Source organism: Lepidochelys olivacea, assembly GCF_965140295.1.
Source record: "Lepidochelys olivacea isolate rLepOli2 genome assembly, chromosome: 9".
Classification (NCBI taxonomy): domain Eukaryota; kingdom Metazoa; phylum Chordata; order Testudines; family Cheloniidae; genus Lepidochelys; species Lepidochelys olivacea.
Window position 1 is genome coordinate 50,209,004 of NC_140419.1, and position 20,782 is coordinate 50,229,785.

Sequence of the window (20,782 nt, forward strand, 5' to 3'; positions counted from 1 at the left end):
ATCTGAGGTCAAGCAAGGGTGACTGTCAAGTGATTTCCAGACAGGAGGGAATGACTACATCGACAGATGAGCGAGCAGTACTGCAGAGGGGGGCTTTGCATTGTGGTCTGCGGTGCTGGAAAGTTGGGGTGAGGTGGAAAAAAATATGTTGGGAATATTGCCTTGTTTTGCAGAACCCACAAATATTCTTAGCACGTCACCCCCAAAACTCTGATCCGGTACTTGAACCAGGATGGAGGATGTTCAGCCAAGAATTTTGGCAAGGCCGTGTGAACAGGGCAGCAGGGTGCTGGCTCCACTAGAGGATGTTCTCAAGGAGGAAGAAAGCATCTGAGATTCTTGCAGGAAGTGACAAATGTTGCAACAAGCCCGTTTAAAAAAAAAAAAAAAAAATCCAGGCTCTGGAGTTTTCATATGTGCATTAAACTTCGAACAGGAACAGAAACAGTACAATTCACCAAAAAAACCAGAAGTCACCTACTTGGCTCTGTGAAGGGAGAAGTCACATGGCAAAGGCTGAAGGTAATTATCGGAATTGACTCAGGCAGATTAGCCCTCATCTTGAGTCAGTACTATATTAGTGTACGGGCAGCACACTAAAAACGTTCTAAAGGAACTGGTGAATTCTGAGGAAAGCAATACAATGCAAGGTTTGGAGAACAATTTTTCCTTGGTCTTAAGAGACTGGGATGTATTCAGTCTAGAGAAGAGATGGGCAAGGGGTCAAGATACCCAAAGTATCTACAGATACGTGAAAGGCATGTTCTCAAGAGGAGAATCAATTAATACCATCAGTAAGTGAAGACAGAAGCAATGTGGGAAAGGATAGCAGACAGAACCTATCACCTCTATAAAATCAGTTCAAATCCCACCCAGGGTCTTTGTGATCCAAAGAACTGGCTGCTCCATTTCCTAAGTCAAATTAGTTTAGTGGTCCTAGTCCAAGTGCTGTTTGACTAGCTTCTACAACAAAACCCACAACTGGTACTGAGCGGCACATTTACTGCAGTATCAGTCTGAAGAGCAATACGGGCAGACACACCGACCAAACTGCTCATCCCTAGAGGAAGTCCCCCCCCCCCAAAGCCAGATAGGAGTTTGAGAAAAATTACAGGGGATGGGGGAGAAGGGCAGTCAGTGCCATCATGGCTAATACTGTCTCTCTTCTGGGAAGAGCCCAGACAGTCTCCAAGGCTGCTGACCCGCGTCTTTTAAAAAGAAAAGAGCTCAGAGAAAAATCCGCAGAGATCCAAGTAATTGGTGTAAACTACAGCAAAGGAAGTTTCCAATATTAACATTGATCATTTAGGCAATGGAGCAAACTGCCGGAAGAGCCCTCTAGCCACGGATCGAAGACAAACCCGAGACAGGATTCTCCAGTGTTCTGTGAAGGCAAAGGAAGGCGTTCCAGAAGTGAGCCGTTGAATTGGAGTCAGAGGTAACCCTGTTTTCTCTTTGGGAGGACAAGGCAGCCCCCGGGCTCACTCTCTGTCAGTAGGGGGAAAAGGGGAGAAAGTTGCCTAATGTTCAACACTGAAAAAGGTGATATACTTGACAAGTGCACTGTTACAAGCCAGCTGCCCCAGCTTACAATAACCCTGTGGTTCCAGGGCTGGAGAAGGAAAGTTAGCAACTATGCCGCAGGTACAGCAATGCCCCCTAGAAAACCATTTCCTTACCCCAACACATGGTGTGAGACCAAGAGATGACCCATCCCTGCCAATAGTAGGGGGGATGGGGGGGGAGAAGAGAGAGCGACTGAGGGCAGAAGGCTTCAGCAGTGTTACTGAGCATGCTCAGCATAAGCCAAGCAACAAGAGAGTGGGGGTGGGGAGAAGCATGTGACCCCGTGTCTCCCCTCTGGTCAAACGAGCAAAACCAATGAGGAAAGAACGTTCAGAACACAAGACACCAGGTCTCTTGCCGTGCATGCGCCATGTGACAAAGCAAACCTGGCTCATTACCTGTGCTCCACTGGATACTGGTTTTCAGGCATCATCTTTGGCATGTGCATGGGCTGATGAGGTGGCTGGGGTACAGCGAACGTTTGCTGCCTTGGCTCCTGGAGAGCGTGCGGGGCAGACGCCGGGGGAGCCCCCCGCAGTGGGCCTGCCGGGGCAACATGGACAGAGGTCTGCACTGATGCAGTGGGTGGAGGGTGAGGAAGCGAGGAACTCTGCTGGACAGGGGACACGGGGGTGGCAGGTGGGGTTAATGGCTTGAACCCAGCAGGGGGCTTCCTATCATAGGCACTGTGAACAGAAGATGGAGAGGACCATGATGTAGTGAGTATGGCATTCACGCAGCTTTCACCCCACTACTCAGAACAGCCCAGACTTGCTTGCATTTCCTGGTTGTGAGGCAGCAACAGTGCTAACGCAGCCCAATCTGCTAGCAGCCCCAAGGGAATCTTTGTACTTCACACGAGTGACAGACAAGCTGCGTCACAGGGACCTGCTTTAACACTTGCCGCACGTTTTCCTCAAAGATAATTTTAGCTTCCACTCATTAAAAGTAAGAGAATAACTTGTCGTATTTCCCCCCCGCCTCCTTCAGGCCTGTTTTCAGTGTATTTTGCAGGAGCTAGCTGTGACCTGCTTGATGGACCAACCTCTGCTGATCGATACTAGTAGTTAACATACAGCTGAGCATCACCTAGTGCTCACTAGCAGTTAGACAGCACTATGCGTTCGAGAGCCGTGTAGATTTCGTTTCCAGAGAAATGAGCATTCTGAAGAAGCCTGCACGCACAGCGCTGTCCAGGATTGCTGCAGACCTTTGGATGTCTAAACAACTGCCTTGGTGCACGTTAACATACGAGAGCCCTAAAGAAACATCTCTTGGAAGCTGATCCTGCCCATTTGCGTATTTAGGGTTGTTTTTTCAGGTTAAATCAGCAATTGTAAACAGTGCTCATGGAAACACAAGGAAGTCTGATGCTCTGTGCAGCTTGGCATTGCCCTCACTTCCATGAGCTCAGGAATTTAATCAGTAAGAAGCTAGCTCTCAGTGAGTGAGCTTAAAAATCTCCCCTCCCACTAAGCCTGGAGGGGTTTTCATTAGCATCACAGAGGTGATAACATCTGTCTCAGATGGATTCTCCAGCATCTGGTTTCCATGCCTCCCAGTCCCCATGCCACCCCCACCTTCTGTGGCCCTGGGGACGAATCCCAGTTCTACCTACCAGTAGTTGTAGAGGCACTTGTCTCCATAGTTAGTACAGAGAGCCTGGTCACGGCTACAAGACGACAACTCGGAAGAAGGGCTGTGGAGCTCCCGCTTGATCTTTGTCGGAGGTGGGGCGTGAAGTACCACTAAAATCAGAAGAGGGAAAGAAGTGATTAACTTGCATCACAGCTTCTCAGTCTCCATACTTGGGACTATTGCTGCAATCCGCTGGCATGGATTTCAGCGAGTGTGGAGCCATGCGGGAGAAGGAAACGGATGGATACTTCCAACGCTTAACTGCACGCACTAATTAGTGCGCAACACAATCCTTTTTAAGAGCAGACTCTAATTTTACTCCCCTTTAGGCTTAAAATCTGAAATTTCAGCCAATGTTTTATGACAGTAACGTATGATTACCACATACCGTTTGGGAGACGGGGCTTACATTCACACACTGCCTTTTATCACAGAGGATCCTTCGCAAATGACCTGCTTACTGCACCACTGGAACTCAGCCTCCCCTGGACTATAGGGCAGCCAGCCAGCCAAGCAGAAACTGTTCACAGCATATTGCCCAGTAGCAGAGGTAGGGAGTTTTGGCCAGGCACCGAGGCTGGCCCCATACTTTAAAGGAGCAGGCCTTGGTATCTTAGTGCTTTCAGATAGCAGACAGGCCTCTTGGCTGTAATCTGTTCTATCAAGGACATAAAAATCCACACCCGCTTCCTATTGCCTAAGCACAGCCTCGAAAGCCAGGAGCTTCCTGATGGAGCACAGTCTGGCACAGGAGGGCCAAGAATCAACGCTCTGTTTTTTGCACAGAAAGCGACCCTCACCACCATCATTGCAGTCCAAACTCTACTTAGTAACTGCAAGCAGATCTGCCTTCCACTGCCTTGGAACACAGGGGGGCCAGGACCCCCAAGAGGGGACACACAAGCTAGCAGAGGGGGATGAGCCTGTTCTTGGCAAGGAGGCAGCACAGCCGTGCCATTCAGAGCTGGACTCTTAGGGGCCAGCCAACAGACTCTCAGTCACCTGTGGAGGAGGATGTAGGAATACAGGCTGCATCCGTCTCCCGCAAAGGGAAAATCATTTGTCAGAGTGATCTGGGACTTGTGCTGCTTCAGCTACAGATAGGAGCTTGGGAAGGAGAGCGGAGGGGACTTTAATAGGATGCTGGCCCTTTAAGAGAAGCTTCAGGCCCAGCACAGCCTGTTCCTGATTTCCACCAGAAAGTGGGTTGGATAGCAAGGGATTCTGGGAAAGGCAGGAGCCTGTGAGGTAAGTAAGCTTCTAGCTCAGTCTGAAGAAGCCGGCTGCAAAGCAAGATCTGGTTGTGCATCATGAGTGGGGAGGAGGGGGTTACCCGCTGAGCAAGGGACTGGAGGACCTCAGTGCAGAAGCTGGAGCCCCAATCCATACAGTTCACCCAGCGCAAGCAAGTGTGCCGTGGCACCACACCCCAAGGAGCAAGAGAGCAATGCAGAAGCAAGGCAGGAGCCCCCCCACCAGCCACGGCCAGAGGAGACTGACCTGGAACAGCGGGAGGGCAGCATTTATTCCCCGTACAGGGCGGCATGGTGCATCTAGTCGGGAGCCAGTCTCTCCCCCCGTCCTGGTATCACTGACCTCTAGGAGTGGGGGGAGGGGTCATCGTTCTTTAATACGAGACCAGCAGAATTGCCGCAGCACTGAGAAACATCAGTGACAATCCTGCAAGCGGGTCTCTTTAGCGGCTCCCCGCGACCACCACGCCACAGGAAACGACTTCACTTTTCCCGCTCTGCAGGGAGCTAGAGTGTCACTGAAATGGTGGAACAAGAGCTCTGGCCTGACCCCACCAGCAGGACTGTCTGCTCCAGTAACGGGCCCCGACTGTCTTCACTGGACTGCCACCAGCCCTAGAGACAAACCAGGCTGGGGAATCAGGCTGGAAAAATCCAACAGGTTTCCCTGTGGGTAGTGGGGGAACTGGATGAGGCTCTCTGGCCTGTATCATGCAGGAGCTCAGACTAGGTTATAAGAGTCCTTCTGGCCTTTGCAGCTATGAAAAGCTGGGTGAGATTTTCCCTGTGTCTTTTAAAAGGAAGTGGGCCATTCACTGTGTGAAATGTCAGTCAGTCAAACTTAGCCCCTGCACAGAAAATGCAGAGACTAAGGCCAGGTCTACACTAAACCTGCTATGCGTGAAAAATCCACACATCCCCAGCTACTAGTTAAGCCCATTAACCCTCCACCCCCGTCGGTGCAGATAGTGCTAGGTTGACAGAAAAATTCTCTCTGGGGCAGTGGTTTAACTATAGCCACTGTGGTTGTAGGGAGTGGCTGCACTGAAGCACTAAAACTGTCACTGTTGCAATTTAAGTGTAGACAGTCACCTTCCACTATCGGCTGATATTTGGCATGGCTCTGGGAAGAAGGGAAAAGATCAACACAAGGATTCCTGCCCAGCAAGTGTGCAGAAGGGGGTGACAGAGTAACAGCCGTGTTAGTCTGTATTCGCAAAAAGAAAAGGAGTACTTGTGGCACCTTAGAGACTAACCAGTTTATTTGAGCATAAGCGTTCGTGAGCTACAGCTCACTTCATCAGATGCACACTGCAGAAGCTTCTGCAGTTTCCATGGTATGCATCCGATGAAGTGAGCTGTAGCTCACGAACGCTTATGCTCAAATAAACTGGTTAGTCTCTAAGGTGCCACAAGTACTCCTTCTCTTTTTTCAGAAGCGGGTGGTCGCTCAGCCTTTGGGCGAGTCTACTGACTGCATGAAGAGAACTGCCACACAGCTCCCAGCTGGGGTAGGGGTAGAACATCACATGCTACTCTTCGGAGTTGGTGACTGGATTGTGCTTGCCTGCCGCGCTGTCCTTTTCCAGTAGGGAAGGGAGTTAAAAAACAGAGCAACCCCTCCCCCAGGCTCCATTTAACACAAATGATGGCGTTTGCTGGCTCTTTCTATGAGCGAGAAGGCAGCAGAGGGGGATCAGCAGCAGACATAATGGCAGCCTGCCAGAGGCTCAGATGTGCTATAACCACATCAGAATTAGTCTGGTGGTGCTTAGCATAATGCATGATCCCATCTTGCAAAGCAAGGGCAGTTAGTGATCACTGGGGCAGGGGAGGAGCACAAAGAAAAAGGAAAGGCGGTGCAGAGCCTGCCCTCTGAGCGTATGTCTACACTACACACTAAGCCCAAGCCCCCCTTCTGTCCACACACAAATCAGTCTGATGCGGATCAGCAAGCACTCATGGCCCAGGTCCTAGGACCCTGCCGGGGGAAGGGGATCAGAGCTCAAGTGCTGCTGGGACTCAGGTCCAAGCCCGGTCAGTTTGCAGGGTGGACGCATGTCAAGCCGCAGATCCGAGTGAGAAGGTCTGAGTAGTGCAGTATGGACACCTTAGCACTGCTGAGACTCCCAGGTCCACCAGCTGTAAACCCAGGCTTGCAATGTAGCGTGAATGCTCAACAACTGGCTTGGAAACCCCTAGTACATACGCCCGGGTCCCATGGACCCGGGCTAAGTGTGCAGCACAGACAGACCCTGAAAGGGCAGAACATGGGCCTGGTGACTGTGCTGAGGGGGACGGGCCTGAGAGCTCACTGTAGGAGTGCCTTTAAAGAGGGCCTGTTGACATGATTGACAGTAAGCTTGTCAGTTTACAATACACCTCAGAGGCTACATGAAATGTCTGTTTAGTTATAAAGGACAATGCTCCCGAGACACAGCAGGGAGCCAGCGCACAGACGAAGTGCAGCGCAGGTCCATAACTGCATGGACACAGCAGAAACCTGCTAACCTGCAAGCGAACAAGACCCACTGAAAGACACTATGTTTGCAGATTAGCAGAACCAAAACTACAGAACTAATGCCTCAGCGCGCACCTGGGTTGTTTGTCCACCCAGCTGTTCAACAATCAGGTAAATATACTGTTACAGTTGGTCAGACATCATAATCCAAGCCCCCATTCCTAGAGTACTCCCCACTTCTCAGTCGAGAGATGCCACCACTGTGGGTGGGATTCCCAGTGCACAAAGCAGCGAAGGTTCACTTTACAGGGTCTCACCTCTATGTTTGGGAACGGTGTCAGGGCAGTCAAGAAACGACTATGAAGAGTTGCTTGCAGTAAAGTGACCATAAAGCCATTTAGACAGATCTGCTCTATGAAGAGCAACTTCACTGAGAATCCCCCTCTAGCTGGCTCTCAACCACTCGGCCTTACTGTCCAGATGGGAATGGAGTGTTTGTTGCCAGTCCTTAATTTGGATTCAAAGCTCTCAAAGCAATAGGCACTGACTTCTACTGGTGCTGGTGGGTGCTCGAACCCCCTGTCCCCGGCCCTGCCCTGACTCCATCCCTGCCCCTGCTCCCGCCCCCATTCCAACCCCTTCCCCAAAGTCCCCGCCCCAACTCCACCCCCTCCCTGTCCCTATTCCGACTCCTTCCCCAAATCCACACCCCGGCCCCGCCTCCTCCCCTGAGCACACCACATTCCCCCTCCTCCCTTGCTGTTTGGTGGCAGCAAGTGCTGGGAGGTAGGCGGAGGAGTGGGGACGTGGCACACTCAGGGGAGAAGGCAGAGGCGAGGTGGGGCAGGGAGCTTGGCTGCTGGTGGGTACAGAGCACCCACTAATTTTTCCCTGTGGGTGCTCCAGCCCCAGAGCACCCAGGGAGTCGGCACCTATCCTCAGAGCAACACAGAAAGATGCCATCCTACTCCTGAGAGAGAACAGGAAGACTCACCCCTGAACTCACCCCTTGACTCCTGAGGTCAAGAATATGGCAACACTTTTCAATGGGCAGCTTTGCCTGGAGTACAACCCCCAAACACACACCTCCTCCCAAGAGCTGGCTGGAGAGCCCAGCTTCTTGAGGAGATTTTACGGTAAGGAAGCTTTTCCTCCACGAGTGAACGGTGCACACACATATTCCCAGAAGCCTTCCATAGGGAAAGCACACAAGCAAACCCACCAGCAGATTGGCCCCTTCTGCGATCATGGACAAATACTTTGGAAGCCATAAAGATAAAAAAGCAAGAAGGACCCACGTGTTTTACAAGGACTGACCTGCTCAAAACTTGGGGCAACTACAAGTTTTGACGCAGCACAGACACGGGTGGCTCCCATCTGATTCAGTGAGGTCCCCTGGGTTTTGCTACATCATTACAATGACCGCTGAGCTCATGGGAGAGGGAATTCCCCTGATCAGGCATTGACAGTGGAGGTCTGGTCTCTGGAGCACTCCCTGCCCTCCGGCAGCGTGCTAGTCAATCTGCTCTCCCTTCCGACACCACTGGCCTGGAGGCAGTGGTTTGCTACAGAGCACAAATCAGAAGGCAGAGTCCATGGCTGTAGAAATCCCAGGAATATAAAGTTTCAGATTATGGATTATCAAAGCCTTTGGAGTCATCTGGTTTTGGAACCTGCTTCCACAAGGCTCAACAGAACGGCACCTTGGGGTTTTGCAGACGGGCGGCCCCATATATTTAACCTTTCTTGTTTGCTGAAGTTGCAGCTATTTTAGCATTGATCAGGCTTAACAGGGCTGTGGCTCTGAAGATCCAGTGAGGCAGACCCAGCCACGTGCAGGCTCACCCTGGCGGTTGGGGAGCCAGCTGTCAAGCAGGGTCAGGAACCACTCACAGCTTGGTTTCAGATAGCTCAGCGGAGAAGTTAGTGCCCATTTGATAGCAGCCTTCAACTACCTGAAGAGGGGTTCCGAAGAGGATGGAGCTTCGCTGTTCTCAGTGGTGGCAGATGACAGAACAAGGAGCAGTGGTCTCAAGTTGCAGTGGGGGAAGTCTAGGTTGGATATTAGGAAAAACTATTTCACTAGGAGGGTGGTGAAGCACTGGAATGGGTTACGTAGGGAGGTGGTGGAATCTCCATCCTTAGAGGTTTTTAAGGCCTAGCTTGACAAAGCCCTGGCTGGGGTGATTTAGTTGGGGTTGGTCCTACTTTGAGCAGGGGATTGGACTAGATGACCTCCTGAGGTCCCTTCCAACCCTAATTTTCTGTGATTCTATTATGTGAAATCTGGTTTATTCTCAGTAGTTATATCTTCTGTTAGATATTTTAGAGATGTTGCCTCTATAGTAGGAGCCAGAAGAAACACTATCGGCAGGCTAGCATCTTCTCTGCGGGTCAAGACGCTCCTCATTCTGTTCCAGCTCTGGTAGCCAGAGAAGTGGCACAAAAAGTTGGGACTAATCCAGTTACTTTTACAGGATTTTTCCTCCCCACTGTACTTTGAAGCTGAAGTTTGTCAGCTGCTCTATATACTCTCTTTTTGGTTGGGGTATGGTCTGCTGGGTGGGGGGAGGGTTTCATCTAATTCAGTAACTCGGCTTTGATCTTCTTACTTCAAAAGCTAGTAGCCAGAATGCAGTATCCCCTTTCTCCTTACTGAAACCAGCTCCAAGTTAGACAGCTAGAATTGCAGTGCGATGCCAGCGTGCACCTAAACAGTCTCCACCTTCTTCACGGAGCTATCGCCACTGGCCAAAAGAAAGCAACCTGCAAAAGTCCCACCTCTCTCCCCATGGAAAGGGAGAAGGCTGAAGAGATCATCACAGCCGAGGCTTAATAGCTCCTGCATAACAGGACCCCAAGGATCCTGCTGGTGGGGGACACAGGCCAGCCCTGTCCACTCCCCTGCAGAAGCAGAGCTGTCCCCACACCCCAGCCAAAGCTGTCCCTGGCTGGTTTAGCACTGGGGCAGCTGGAAGATGCTGGGCTGGGTATTGAATTCTGGGGTGTGGAATGGAGCAGTTTGGATGGTTGGGGAAGAGAGGCAGCACAAGGAGGGTTAAATGCATGAGAAATTAGGCAGCGTTCATTACTGTATGAAGCCAATAATTACAGCCTCACGTTAATTACTGCTCCTTTGGGAGAGGGCCCTGTGGGTCAAAGAGCCTGGAGGCACACATAACTCAGCAGTAACACAGTCGTGAGACAAATTCAAATGCCCACCCTGCTGGCCGTTTGAACTTGCAGATGAGTTTACAGAAATACTAAAAGCGATGTTAGTCAGATTAAGGTGGAATACAAAAATTCCACGCCCTTGAGTAGTTCAAAGGACAGTGTCCCTTTAAAACCTAAACCAGATCACTCCCAGTTCAGGCTGCCTCTGACATACTCACGAAGTCTGTTCACTATATATAATTTTTTAAACCAACTAATAAATGCTTAACCTAATTAATTTCTAAAAGCAGCCACTCTAGGCAAGGGAGGATGTCAGAGTTCTTTACCCAGTAGTGACTAAGCCTGGCTGTATTGTTCAATCAGAAGTGGAGTATTAGCTCTACGCAGTCTCAATACATTCCCCCATATACTCCGAGAGACCAGCCCTGAACTAAGTGCTCCCAGCCTTCCTGGCTAGTTAGCTGCTCCCCAAGTGCACCCAGGGCTAATGCTCCCAGCATGGAATGCCTCCCCCCCCCCCCAATTGCTCAGCTGGTACTATGGGCCTCAGAGAAATCCTGAGAGAAGCTTCATAGCTAAGTCACTCTGCAGTTCTCTCTCCAATAAGGAATGGAGAGGAGGCAGCTTGGCTCCAGGCTCAGCTAATTAAGTTGGTCATCACTAGATTTTAAAAAAATTAAAAAATTGCCCAAGATGGGAGGGTGCCGCAGAATCCTTTACGGCGTGTAGACCTTGCCTTCCATTGGCCGTTCCTTCTCCTTCAGCAGACATGCAGGGACGGGCACCCACAACTGTGCCATTCGCTGGGGCAGGGAAGAGTAACTACTCTCCTGATCAATCCTTGCTTTAGTGAAAGCAGAGGCATTCAGCAATGCATGGTAGATTTACTGGGGCCCCTCTCTCTCATTAAGTGGCAGCCCTTCAGCATGTCTAGTGTTAATTCCCTCCCTTGGGGAGAAAGACTATCACACCCATTAAGCCTGGCCTTGCTGAGCAGCAGGGAAAGCAAAAGGAAACGTATTTTGGAGGTGCTCCAGCTGTCAATCACAGGCATGTTTCTCTCCAACAGCCTCTGTGTTGTTTGAGCGGGTTGTTTTTCCGCCAGCAGCACAATGGGGCCTGGTTATTCATTGAAAAAGTCTGCAAGCGGGCACCGCCCTCCATTCACAACCAATTTGGAACGCTCCATTCATTCAGAGACCAAAAAACAATCCCTCCCGCTCAGCGCTACCATTCAAGAAAAGGGAAACGACACTTAAGATCATAACAGAGACCAGCTGTCCACACAGAGAAGCCTGCGCTGTGCGCAACGTTTACATAAGGAATTCAAACACTGCAGGAATGGCCTGCACTGCACTGGGGAACTTGGCTTCTCGCAGCGTTCGCTCCAAACCAGCATGATTGCGCAACTCAGCTTGAGGCGAGGGCCGGAAATGCCTTTCGGCCAAAGGAGGAGGCAAGAAGTTAAACTTGGGCTCCTTTGTTCAAAACAGAACTGCTGGGTGCCAAGTCTGGGCGAGATTTCCCCGGCTGACTTGGGCAGTGGCCCACTCTGGGACCCCCCCCCCATTTCTCCTATTCACTGGGAGGGGAGAAGATCTGCCCCGCCACACCTCAGCAGCCCTGCTTTGCTTTGGGGAGCTGCAATCAACTTAGAGAACTGCTGATCCTCACAAGGGACTCAGCATGCTCATGGCCAGCAGAGCCTAGATGCATTTTTGAGGTTCCAGGGTATGGGGAGAGGAGCATGAACTGCAGAGGTCCCTCCATGTATCAGAGGTGGAAAAAAACCTTCAGCAGCTGCTTTTGGGGGATTGAGGCACATGGCAGGGGAGCGCTTATTCTGACCGTCTCTCCTGGGCTGCATTAGAGCTGGACCCATGACACCCCCATGGCTAGCCTTGGAATGAGGCGCATTTCTGCCACAGCGCCGGCCAGGTCATGTCACACCAACTTGTGCTTCACTCCCCCTATGCAGCAGCAGGCTGGGCCCCAGTAAGAGAACAATCAGTGAGCTAACAACAAAAGTGATCATAGTCCATTATCGGCATCAGCACCGCTTCCCTGATGCGGAGCGGGCACACGCATGCGAACAGGCTTTCAACCTCTCAATTCTACTGCTCTCCACTGTTATTAGAAGCTGCAAAAGCCAGTGACTAGTCTAACTATAGAGAAGGTTACAAAACGCATCTCCCCATACCATTATGGGGATGCACCCACGAATGTCGTACTGGCAGAATGGACCCCACAAGAGCTGTGCCATGTTTGAACTGGCCAGGTAAGCGATCTTCCGCTTCCAAGTTCTGCTCTTTCCTGGGGGCAGCACCAACACATTAGCCTAGGACGGACCCTCTGCCCCCCCACCAGTGAAGGGAACCTACCTGTCTGCCCAGCCTGGCTTTCACTACAGCATTTTATTACATTTCACACCATCAGCCTGATGGTGCTTTTTCTGAGTCAGACCAGAAAACACCACTTTACCCCACGTGACCCATCAAACTCACGTTCCCTGCCTGTATACTCGGTGTTAGAGAGACCTAGTTTCAGCATCTTTCCACAAGGCTAAGTTTAGGTTATTTTAGAAAAAAAGAAAAATAGATTCTGGCATCCGACCCCATCGCCCCTCACTTAGCTCACCACAGTGCACTAGTATTCTTGAGCGGATAAGAATTTGATTTGCAGTTGGAAAGGAAAAAAAGCAGATGTCTGCCAACTATGTCCTGCGTTGGTCTCTGCAGGAGGTCCAACTAGATCAGAGGCTCTCAACCTTTTCCGCACGTGGAGAAAAGGTTTGGGCCCCATAAAGAAAGGGTGAGTGGCAGCAACACCCCAGGACTACTCACAATCCCCAAGTTATGAACCCTGGGGCTAGATCTTAGGGACCTCTTCTGGCCTTAAAATAAAGGCTATAAGAGATTCAGGGCAAGAATCCCAACCCAATCCCTAGAGCTGATCCCATCTTGTCTCTTTGAGGAGTCGAGAGGGGCGCGGGGGAGGGGGAGGAGAGAGAACACCACTTTTCAAGCTCTAATTGAAGCCTTCAGCATAGCTCAGTTTCAGGTCAACCTAGGGCTTTTATTTTCTCCACTTTACTGACTCTCCAGAGCGGGGAGAAAGAAGGAACAGGCATTCTCCTGTGCAAACAAAACAGACCAGGAGCCATTCATAAGTAAGTTCAAGGATACCTTCGGATTCAAATCCTTCTACTCTCCTCCACTTGCCTAACCCCTTTCAACCAGGTACTGACTTCGAAGGGATGCTGTTGACTCCAGTATGTGCCCAGATCTAGGTTCTGTAGAAACAAGTGAACCTTCCTTGCCATGTTTGCAACCAATATATTAAACCAGTGACCACCGTACAATAGGACTGGCTGACTCTACCGATTTCAGCTGTCCAGGCTGAGAGAAACGCAAGTAAACAGCACGAGACTTGGGCATTTGTGGAGTGTCCAGCACCATGGTGCTCGCTTGTTTTATTCGCGCATTTCCCCTGCTCTGTGCCTGTTCAGCCTTTATTTAATCCTCAGGGCGCTGCCATTCAGGGACATGCCTATGGGGGTCATACAGCACAGCATGCAACAGAACACCAGCCTCCTGGCTTTCTTGGTTTTAACCACAAAACCATCTCTCCTCTGAAACGAAAGCAATCTGACTTTATTTGCTTTAATGACTTAAGGTGTTACTGGGGCCCGAGGGAGAAGCTTGCTTACAACAAACTCCGATGCTTAAAAGAACACCATAAACGTAACAGCCTGTTAGACAGCATGGCGCTGATCCTGCGGCAGCAGATCCCTGTGGAGCATCAATGAAGGTAGCAATTAGAGAGCTCACAGCAGGAATAGGACCTTAAAATACTTGCCTGCCTCAGACTAACCACCTGTCGAATGGGTATGAGTAGCCAGAGGTCACAGAGGAGTCCCATCTCTCTAGCCTTTGTTCCAACCACGCACTGGAACTCCTGGCTCTGTGCACATCCCCCCCCAGCCACTTCTGGGAGATGAATGTTACAGCTACAACTGGGAAAGGGTCTCAGTGAAAAGACTTCAGGAATTCAGCCTTTGATGCTGGAGACTGAAGGGAATTTTAGGTCCATGGCTCCCTTGATCCCCTGCTCTCCATGGGATCATTTCTCCTCTACATTATAAGAGGATACAACTAGGCTTGGCAGAATTCCATTTTTGATTATTTATTTATTTCAGAGACTAGCATTTTTTCCCAATATTTTGCTTTAAATTTTCAAAGTTCTGCAAAATGATAGGTTTTAAGCTTTTTTTTTTTTTATTAAAGGTTTGCAGCTGTAGGAAGTTACGGTGGGGGTCGGACTAATTATTTAATGACAGTAGACAGATTCAAAAAGTCAAAGTTTCATAACTGTTAAAATGCAAACTGTTCACGTCACCTGTCAAAATATAAAAAGTCAATACCCTGAAAGAACACTACTGTTCTCAAGTAGCATTTTTCTTACTTTGCCACTTGGTAAATTTTGATCATCATCATCATCAGTGGACATATTTGTCCACTTATGTGTTTGGTGGAAAAATCAAGGTGTACCAACATTTGCCAATTAAAAAGCAAAATCCTTCCAAGCCTAGATACAACACATGATACAGTGACCCTTTCACCCAGAAGATTGTAAAACTCCAGTTTGCTCTTAAGCATGACCTTATAGAAAATCTTCAGAGGAACAGGTTTGATGAGATGATCTTGGTTACTGTGAAATTAACAGCAAAAACTGGTAGTCACTTTTCTTCCCAAAGCCTTTTCTGCATTGTCAAACTTTTGGCAAGGTGCGACTGATGGGACTGACTTTACCCAGCCCTGAGAATGTCAGACAGAACGTTTGCCACAGAACTACGTACAGGGTGGGTCACCATGGGCACACTTTGTCCTCCAGAGAGGCATTTGTGGGGCCGGAAAAGACACCCAGCATTTTTGTGATGCGGTTTGTCAGTTCTACTGACAGTGGTTTGAGAGAGTATTATGTCATGTTATTGCATAACAGCAGGATGAAGCAAAACTGACTACACACAAAGCACAGTCAAATCCCCTAAGGCCCCCCACCCAATCTCAACAATAGCAAATAAGGACAAATCCGTCATTTGTGTTGACAGTGTCCCTTTAAATCGTGCAGCAGCTGGGTTCAATGCCAAGACTGCATGTGCAATAGGAAACATGGACTTCAGTGTTCTTGCAGCAGTCTGCATCCACAGACATTACTAGGCACTGAAATCCAAGTGCTCTTTATGCTCCCCTTAGTACTTCTGGACCATTCAGCTTATAAAAGGAAAGCTACTGGAGTGCAAGACTACCGTCCTGCCCAGAAGACACTGCACACGGGTGCAGTCCAGACCCCACCATGAGTTTTTACAATATGTAATATTTGTAGCCCTCTTTACAGGCCGGTGAGGGATAGGGATAGATATATATATATAAAAAAAGCAAGCTACTGAGGTTTTAGCCCCAAAACAGCCTTTTGTCGCAAGTGCAAGTCTGTTCGGATTCCCAGCCAGCCCCCTTAGGGGAGAGTTCAGTTTTCTCCCTCCCATCTAGCAGGTGGGGGGAGGGAGAGGAGAGAAGAAAGCCAACAAGCCAGCACTGGCTGCTACCAGCCTTGCCGACAGTGTGATAGCACACCCCCAACTCACTGCTTCCTCTGCAGGTTTTATGCCCCCCTCCCACCATTTTCTCCTCCCCATCAGGCCACAGAAAGCCTGGCAGAACCCCAATGTGGGCTCAGGTCCTGCCGGTTGCCCAGAGTGCTGCTTGCAGGACTCTTCTTAAGGAGGTGGGAGGCAGTTACATAGTTTCTCCAAACCTCTCACCTCAATTCAAGTTTAGGCACCAACGCAGCATGCTGCTCTGAGCACGCAGGCACAGGGAGACAGACTGTGGAGAGCACATAGTGTAGCCCCCTGCCTTCCACCACTTCTTCCTCCTCTACCCTTTGCATCAGGTGCTCTAGGTTTCAAGGGCAGGAGGATGAACTGCCTTAGCCTAAGAAAAATTATACAAATCCTTTTAGTGCTGCTACGCCATAAAGCCAAGATGTCGATTTGGAGTTACCTGGACAGCCACATTTCAACACAAACTCCTCTTTACGCCACTTGTTTCAGTTAAGTTATCTTCGGCAGAGGCAGGAAACATTTTAATCACCCAAGACACAGACAAGCCTCTTCAACCCGAAAGCTTAGGTCTCTCGGCTCACTCCGAAAACCCCAGCGACCAGGGGTGGTCATCTTGGCTCTCTAAACTTCTCAGGTTACACAGAAATAAGGCCGCGGAAAGGCACTTGAAAGAACCTCTGCCAAAAGAGTCACCCTCCCACACACACTGCAGTTTATACTGCTCCAGGCAAGAACTGGAAGGGCTGGGCTAGAATGTCAACACAGACCTGTGTTTCTGACTCCAGGCCTGCCTTTTATCTCCAGGCAGAGAGAGAAAGTAAAAAATGTTGGTTGTCTGGAGCAGTTTCATGGCAAACATCCCACTCGCTTAGAAGCAATCAAAGAGCAATAATTAACATGCATTTACTGTAGCATGAGATACTCTGCTGCATGCTGTGACAAAGTTTCAGCAAAGAATCTGTTCCACTGCAGGCTAAATTTGATTTCCTCTACGTTCTGTAGCAGTATGACTTAGTACAAAGGCCTATTAATAAAGACCAAGCTGGTATTTATGTTTGTAGTTAACAATCCAAGAACGTCCTGCTTTTATTTAGCCTCTAATGCCAGTATGGTCAGTCCAAAATACACACAGGGAGAACATACAGACACAAGCAGCTTGCTGCATATAAAGGGGGGAAATAGGAGCTCTAACTGGCTCAGGTGTTTTCTATCATCACTGTGACTAAGGAACAATTCTCTCTCTGATGCAATTCACAAGGGACTGCATTTTCATCAATCTTCTTTTAAACATGCCTGCTTGCCAGTGACTAATGCTCCCTGATGCTGCTCAGCACAGCTCAAGTTTCACCAGTCAGCTTCGCCCTTGACAGCCTCACTAGGCTACAACTAGAAAAGCTCCAAGGCCATCACAGAGAGATGTTAGCTACCCAAGTAGCACCGCACATGTGTTCCGATCAAATTGATTTTAAAAGCTATTTTATTATGGACAATCAATCCGCGGGTGTTCGAAAGAATCCCGAGATCTGAGTTCCCAGGGAGCCCCACAGATGATAAACTATCTTTACAGAGCTCTCTAGTCAAGACAGAATACTTGGAAATATAGCCTAACCTCATCTTGAGGAACCAAAACCATGCAAGTCTGCATGCTACCTTCTTCTTAACCCTAGTGAGTTACATGAATTAGTGCAGAAAACAGCTATCTTTACATTGTTGGTAATAAGGGAACAACTCAAAGCAGCATTGAATATTGCATAACATTGATCACATCAGAGAATCACAGCAAAACATACAAGCAGCTACGGGAGTTACTTACAGTTATCAGACGGAAAATCCGGAACAAACTGTTCATCATCAGGAACTTGGGCTGGAAAAAAAAAGGGGGGGGGGGGAGAGGTTGTAAAATAGTTTAGTTGCTCCAAATACACATGCATTAGAAAATGTGATATAGAAAAAGGGCAGAGATGAAGACTTGCCTTCAGCTAACCAAGCCTCCTGAAGCTGGCTGAGATCTTGGAATAGTTCTGGAACAGAAGAAAAAGAATTGTATAAGACAGTTACAAAAAGGTTCGCCTTTTATGGAGAAAAGAGGTAGTAGTGACAACTTAAACTGAATCTTAATGAAGAGGGGGAGACTTAACTACCTTCAGAATCATGCGCCAGATCTGTGTCCAAAAACTTCCTTTTTCTGTCAGTCACTGGCCGGCCTCGACATTCCTCTGTGCAAGACTGCTGAAAGAGAGACCACATATTGCCATGAAGGACACAACAAACTTACCAGAGACAGCACACGCTAGACAAAGGAAGAGAAATCTTAAGGTAAGAGAGATGAAGAACAAAAAGTGCTTGGGAGACAGAGACAAACAAGACTTACCCCTGGGACCATGAAAGGGACTTGCTGATCATAAAAGCCATCCATTGTGCTTCCAATATCTTTAGTATCCCCCTAAATGTTTTCAGCATTGAAGCCAATTTCAGAGAAAAAGGGTTTTCTTCAAAGTTCCTACTTTGGCAGATTGAACGCTAAGGAACAAAAAAAAGACGCAAAGCATCAAGACCTGCCTTTAAGCCTGAACAGACTTCCCCTTCTCTAATGGTATGGAAAGAACACTGCCTGCGAGCTTTAAGGATTAACTGCTGGGCTCAATTAACACACAACAAACATGCTATGTTTAAAGACTAATCCATTTACTCTCTGATATTTTCTCCCCTTGCCAATTAACTTGCTATGATTGATCATCTTCAGTCACAAGTTTCTCCTCTGTTACCTAACTTCTTGCTTGAACAGAGAGGTCATAACCTTTAGTTTGTGATGTCACAGAGTTACTATGGAAACTGCTGTGACATCACTAATGATTGATTATGACCGCTTAAAAGCAAGCATATGGGCAAAGGCGTGGATTACAAGGGAGAGATCAAATTGCCCAGAGTACAAATATTCTCTCTCTACATGGCTAAAAGATAGCTATAAATAGCAACAAGTCCATGGAAAGTAAGTCCCAGTTTACTTAACAAATACGAAAGAGCTAATCTATCAAAAGAAAACAGAAAACAAAGTTTAACTCTTCTGGGTACTGTCAGAGAAAGAGGGAGAATACTTCTCTATGGGCCATTTTAAAATAATGAAAATCATTGTTTTAAGAAAAGCATTTGGCTTCCCAAGCCCCTCATATGTTTGAGAAGTTAAACACCCGGTAACAAAAAGAAAACGTTTCCAATATGTTTAGTTGACACTGAAGTCTACATGAAGTGGAAAATCACTACTCCCTCACGCTATTGATGCAACTCTTCCCATTCCAGAAGCCAGACTGTTGTAAATTAATCAAAGAGCAACTTTCACTGCATTGCTTTTTGAAAACATTGAGTAGTTTTGGTGTGCAATGGAGTGCAGGACTGTTGTGCCGCTACATTTGCGGTAGATTTTTTAAAAAGCATCCAAGGGCATATAAGCCTTCCCCTTCCCCTCTCCATAAACAGAGATGAGGAATTTAGTATTTAAATATTTAGCATGAAGAGGAAAAATGCACACCACAAGTTTCATAACACCTAGGAGGGGAGGGACCTTTCCAGCTTCCCTATCCAAGCAGTATTGTGTGTTACAGACTAAAGCCTGCTCTTAAAATATCAGAGTCCTGCTCCAACACTCAGCAGTGCATGAAAGAATGCAAAGGAGACGCCTTGAGTCCAGAAATCCTTCCCAAGTAGTGGTTGGGTCCAGTTTTTCAATAACTGCAGCATTTTTAGAGGGCTCTAGACCTCGTGTATTTAACTGGGCCTGTAGTTAAGCCACTTCCTCGCCTGTTCCTTTCCCTGTGCCCCCAGGAAAGCTTTAACACAGTCAAACAATAAAATTAGCATCCCCTCCCCCACAACACAAATCTGGCTTTAGCTTTATGAATGGAAGAGGGAACAGCAGCAGGTAGAGTGTAACTGGATCCCCAGCGCAGGGCCCCATTCACAAAACAAGGCACACACTTCCCAGCTTTCCCCATTCATGAAACTCCTTCAGATGCGCCCCCCCGCCCCCACAGCCCTGGGAGAGACACTCAGCCCCCACCCCCGCAGTTTGAGGGGAACTCAATGCTCCACTCACAAATCGCCCATATTCGCATGGGGACGGGGCAACGAGGCTGCCCTCCGAGCAGCCGCGGCCAAGCTTAGCCATTCCGTCCGGCAGCCCCCAGCTAGAGCAGGCTGCCGCGCGCCCCTACACTTCAGCCCCAGCCACCTGCGCCCGCCCCCCACATCCTGTGCACCTCAAAGCCTGCCCACCCCCTACACCCCATGAACCTCACATCCACCACCTGCACGGGGACACTAACCCCGCCTGCGCACCCTCCTGTACCCCAAACATGCATACCCCTGGCACCCCCAAACGGATGTCTCGGACGCTAGGTACCCCCAGCTCCAACCGCCTGCACCCCCAAGCTCCCCGCCTGCACCCCCGCCTGCACTTCCCACCCCTTGGTCCCCCAAACCCCTGGCGCCCCTCGCCTGCATGGGCACCTCATTCCCGCGCCCCTCCTCCGGCACCCCCAATCCCCACCTGCGCCCCCCTAAGCCCCGCGTGCCCCTCGCCTGCACCCCAATCCCCCTCGCTCCTCCCAAGCCCTGTGCGCCCCCTCCTGCGCCCCCATACCCGCGCGCCCTCCACCTCTTGCGCCAGCCCGAGCCCCGTGCGCCCCACGGCCGCGCAGCCCCCTCCCCCCGACCCGCGCTCACCGTGTCCCGTAGCCCCTCGCAGCCGCCGCGGAGTCGCCTGGAGCCGGAGTCTTTGGGCTGCCAGAGCCCAAGCGGCCCCCCGAGCCCACCCCTCCGTCCCCATTGGCCCACAGCCCCTCCAGGAGTCGTCAATCACTGCTTGTTTACCCTTTTCACCGCCCAATGGTGCGTGTCGCTACGGCGCCTGCCATTCTGATTGGTCTCAGTGGCCCAGCAGCACGTTCTGCGCCCGCCTTCACCCAGCACTAATGTACATAATTTATTCTCTGGGGAGTGCCAGCCAATCGGCGCAGCCTAATTTGCATAATGATTGCAAGGACGTTTTTCATTCATAAAAAAAGCGTCCTA

The 20,782-nt window shown here is 49.5% G+C and overlaps 1 protein-coding gene across 3 annotated transcripts in view; it reads right to left on the reverse strand.

The window, feature by feature from the left end:
- ETV5 (ETS variant transcription factor 5) overlaps positions 1–20,521 on the reverse strand; it is a 37,757-nt gene extending 17,236 nt beyond the window's left edge. Inside the window, exons 1-7 of one of the 3 annotated variants that reach the window (XM_084638825.1) lie at positions 20,435–20,521; positions 18,087–18,235; positions 17,857–17,941; positions 17,689–17,736; positions 17,529–17,579; positions 3,185–3,314; positions 1,965–2,252 (exon numbers count right to left, since the gene is read on the reverse strand). In XM_084638825.1, coding sequence (XP_084494951.1) covers positions 1,965–2,252; positions 3,185–3,314; positions 17,529–17,579; positions 17,689–17,736; positions 17,857–17,941; positions 18,087–18,131 — 647 coding nt within the window. In that variant the 5' untranslated portion in view covers positions 18,132–18,235; positions 20,435–20,521. Of the gene's footprint in view, positions 1–1,964; positions 2,253–3,184; positions 3,315–17,528; positions 17,580–17,688; positions 17,737–17,856; positions 17,945–18,086; positions 18,236–20,434 lie in introns of all 3 variants that reach the window. The other 2 variants (XM_084638824.1, XM_084638826.1) reach the window with 2 other exon arrangements.
- Positions 20,522–20,782: the final 261 nt, after the last annotated feature.